We start from the raw sequence: 3,195 nt of genomic DNA, 5'->3' as shown, positions 1-3,195 counted from the left end.
GGGCATGCGGGAAAGAAGCAAGGCAGCTCCCGGCTGCGTTATGGCAGTGGCAGCCAATTCATTTCCCCAGGCCGCGGGTCCCACTGTCCTCCTCCGAAACCCAGAGAGAGACCACAGCCGGCCCTGTCCTTTACCTGCCCCAAATCCCGCTGTATCCCTCCCTTCCAAGAGAAACTCCCAGAGAAAAAGTGTAGCCAGATGCTACACTCCTCTCCCCACCGTGGCCACTTCTTTTGTTTTTCTTAACTACCCATAAATACCCAGTAGTTCATTTCCTAGCAACTTACAGGGAAAAAACTTCTATAAGAAGAAACCCAACTCCCCACATCATTTTAAAATTGAGGCCAGCTTTCGGTGTTGTTTTACAATGCATGTTCTTGTGTTAAAAAAAAAAGCTGGCTACTTGCAGAAGCGCAGCTAACTGTGCCGTGGGCTGTGGGGTGTCTGTGACCCTGCAGGGAGCGCTGTGGCCTCGGTGGCAGTGGATCCCAGCGGCCGGCTGCTGGCCACGGGCCAGGAGGACTCGAGCTGCATGCTGTACGACATCCGCGGGGGCCGCATGGTGCAGAGCTACCACCCGCACGGCAGCGACGTGCGCTCCGTGCGCTTCTCGCCCGGCGCGCACTACCTGCTCACCGGCTCCTACGACATGAAGATCAAGGTGACAGACCTGCAAGGTAACGCAGCCAGAGCGTCACCGGCTGCCTTCCTGTTCGGGGGCTTTTCACGTTGGAGTTGAGGACTTGGCTCAAGGATCAGGTTTTACTTCAAAAGGGGGAAAAATAGTAGAGCTTTGAAAGGTTGGACGTGTATATATGTGGCTGTGTCTGGTGGAAATTGGCTAGTTGTGTGGCTGTGAACTGAATCTTGCTTTGGGGTGAGTGTCTCATTACAGTAAAACCACTGACTAACACTCTTGCCTGGTGAGATGGCCATTGCTTTCAGACAGTATTCATAAAATTGACCCTTAAAAAAGCCCTAAAAAAGTATAGTAATTCTCATTTTTATCGGGATAAGTTAAGAATAGGAAAGATATTGGATGTGTCTAATTGACTTGATTTTCTTGGACCATTACATTTTAATCACCTTGTGTAAAAATGGTGGAGATCTGCATTTTTAGGTTGTACTTCTTTAAGTTGTCCAGTAATGCCTAAAAATTGAAACACTGGGGCCTTTTGTTATGCTCGATGTTTGTGTGAGAGAGAAGGGACTCAAGTGGGCTTCATAAGGTGAAATACAGATGCCAACTTGAAGTAAGCAAACTGGTTAAAAAAAGACCCTCCACCCAAGGGCTAGCATATGGACTCATGGCATGAGTAATGATTTCTGTTCCTCTTCACAGGGGACCTGACGAAGCAGCTTCCTCTGATGGTGGTAGGGGAGCACAAGGACAAAGTTATTCAGTGCAGGTGGCACACGCAAGATCTTTCCTTCTTGTCATCTTCTGCAGACAGAACTGTAACTCTTTGGACCTACAATGGTTAGAGTGCAAACAAAGGCAACTATGCAGCTAAAGCACAGAGACCGAGACTATGGAACTGTCCAAACAAGTAATAATAATGAGGCTTTGAGAGAGCAGCAGTTGAGCAGGAGAGTGTCTTACCAAGAGGAGGGGCACCTGTCACTGATTTTTCTGGTTTCTAGGAGGTCTTGGTGTTTTTAGTATATTCTTTTGCAGTGCTTCCAGTCTTCCATGTTGAACTCATGCTGCTGTGACCTATTGTAGTCTTGTTGCCAAAGTCTATGAGGAGAACTCTTCTGTTGTTGATGTGCACTCAGAGTAACATGAATGATGTGTTTACAGTTTGGTATTAATTGCATTCCTTGTTCTTTGCCTCAATGAGAATTTTGTATAGAAACCTAAGTTGAGGAACACTTTAATCAAGTCTGTATGTAACTAGTTACACACACACAGAAAAACTACTTCCACTGTTTTTTCAGGTTTATTGTGTTCATCACTTTTAAACAAGAGCTGAAACTTGGTAACATCTCCATAGTTTCAACATTTTTAGTAAAAAAAAAAAATCTGACATTTAAAGGTTGGCTAGGTAGTAACCACTTCTTGCTTATGGTCCATTATATAGTGGGGGTTTTTCTTTCTTTTCATCTAACCTGGGAAAAATGTTGCTGTTTTTACTACATGACATTATTTTGAACCAGCTAACATGTTGGAGGGGGAAAAGTAAAATATTGACCTTTTTTCAGGAGAAACATGTAATATTTTACTTTTTGAATGCAACAGAATACCTCTGTGTATAATGTACTGTAGAAAAGAGTGGATTGGCAGAAGTTGTCACAGTGAGCTTAATGGCTATCAATTTTTCAAGTAAAAGGGATACCATTAATGCTGTAATACAAACCAGCATGGCTTAAAATGCTATGTCTGCATGATAACTTAAGAATTGTTTCAATTCCCAGTTCAGAAGCTTATCTGAATTTTATTTCTTGCACTGTTTATGTATGGGAAATTGCAGTTTTATTTCTACAAAACTTTAGATTCTAATGTTTATGTATTGTTATATTTTCATATTGTACAGTTCCTTTTACTTTTTGAAATATAAACCTTAAACTTTAGGTTATTTATTTATTTGAACTGCAGTTACATTTTGGATTCTCTTGGTTACTAAATTATATGTGCACTGTAGCAAGCATTTTTAACTATCGTATAAAAGTGGAAAGGTAACTATAGAAGTGTATCTGTGCTATAATCTCAATAAAGACCTCCAACACCTGCACCCCTTTCATCTGTTATTTTTAATTCTTGGTTTATAATTCCTCAGACCAACTATGATACAGCAGTTTGACCTATGATTTAAGTATGCCAGAATTATGAAATACTTGGAAGCAGTATCAAAGCTTTTAAGTATTGGAACTTGCCGTGCAGTAAGTAATAATACAATGGTGTAGAGCTGAAAATCTTGTTTATTTTTTTCTTTATTAGATACATTTACAACAACAGGTATGTATGATACAGTGATGCATACACAAAGCTACGTTGGAGGAAATAGCGTTTCTCTAGCTGTTAATCTATTTAATTAGATCTATAGCAATAGTGATTTCCTGACATTAATTTCATTCCCAGTTATATCTTTACAGAGCGGGTCTGGTTGTACATCCATCATTTTACACCCCGCCTGCTGTGCCTGAGCTTGCATTGCATTTAGCGCAGGTTCGTCTCGCAGCCGGGGCCCGTTC

General features: G+C 41.6%; 1 protein-coding gene across 1 annotated transcript in view; it reads left to right on the top strand.

Moving 5' to 3' along the window:
- WDR47 (WD repeat domain 47) overlaps window positions 1–2,735 on the top strand; it is a 20,548-nt gene extending 17,813 nt beyond the window's left edge. Inside the window, exons 13-14 of the mRNA XM_031059175.1 lie at window positions 459–677; window positions 1,343–2,735. Coding sequence (XP_030915035.1) covers window positions 459–677; window positions 1,343–1,485 — 362 coding nt within the window. The 3' untranslated portion in view covers window positions 1,486–2,735. The remainder of the gene's footprint in view (window positions 1–458; window positions 678–1,342) is intronic.
- Window positions 2,736–3,195: the final 460 nt, after the last annotated feature.

This window comes from Geospiza fortis, unplaced genomic scaffold (assembly GCF_000277835.1).
Source record: "Geospiza fortis unplaced genomic scaffold, GeoFor_1.0 scaffold229, whole genome shotgun sequence".
NCBI classification, from domain to species: domain Eukaryota; kingdom Metazoa; phylum Chordata; class Aves; order Passeriformes; family Thraupidae; genus Geospiza; species Geospiza fortis.
This window is presented reverse-complemented; position numbering and strand designations above follow the sequence as displayed.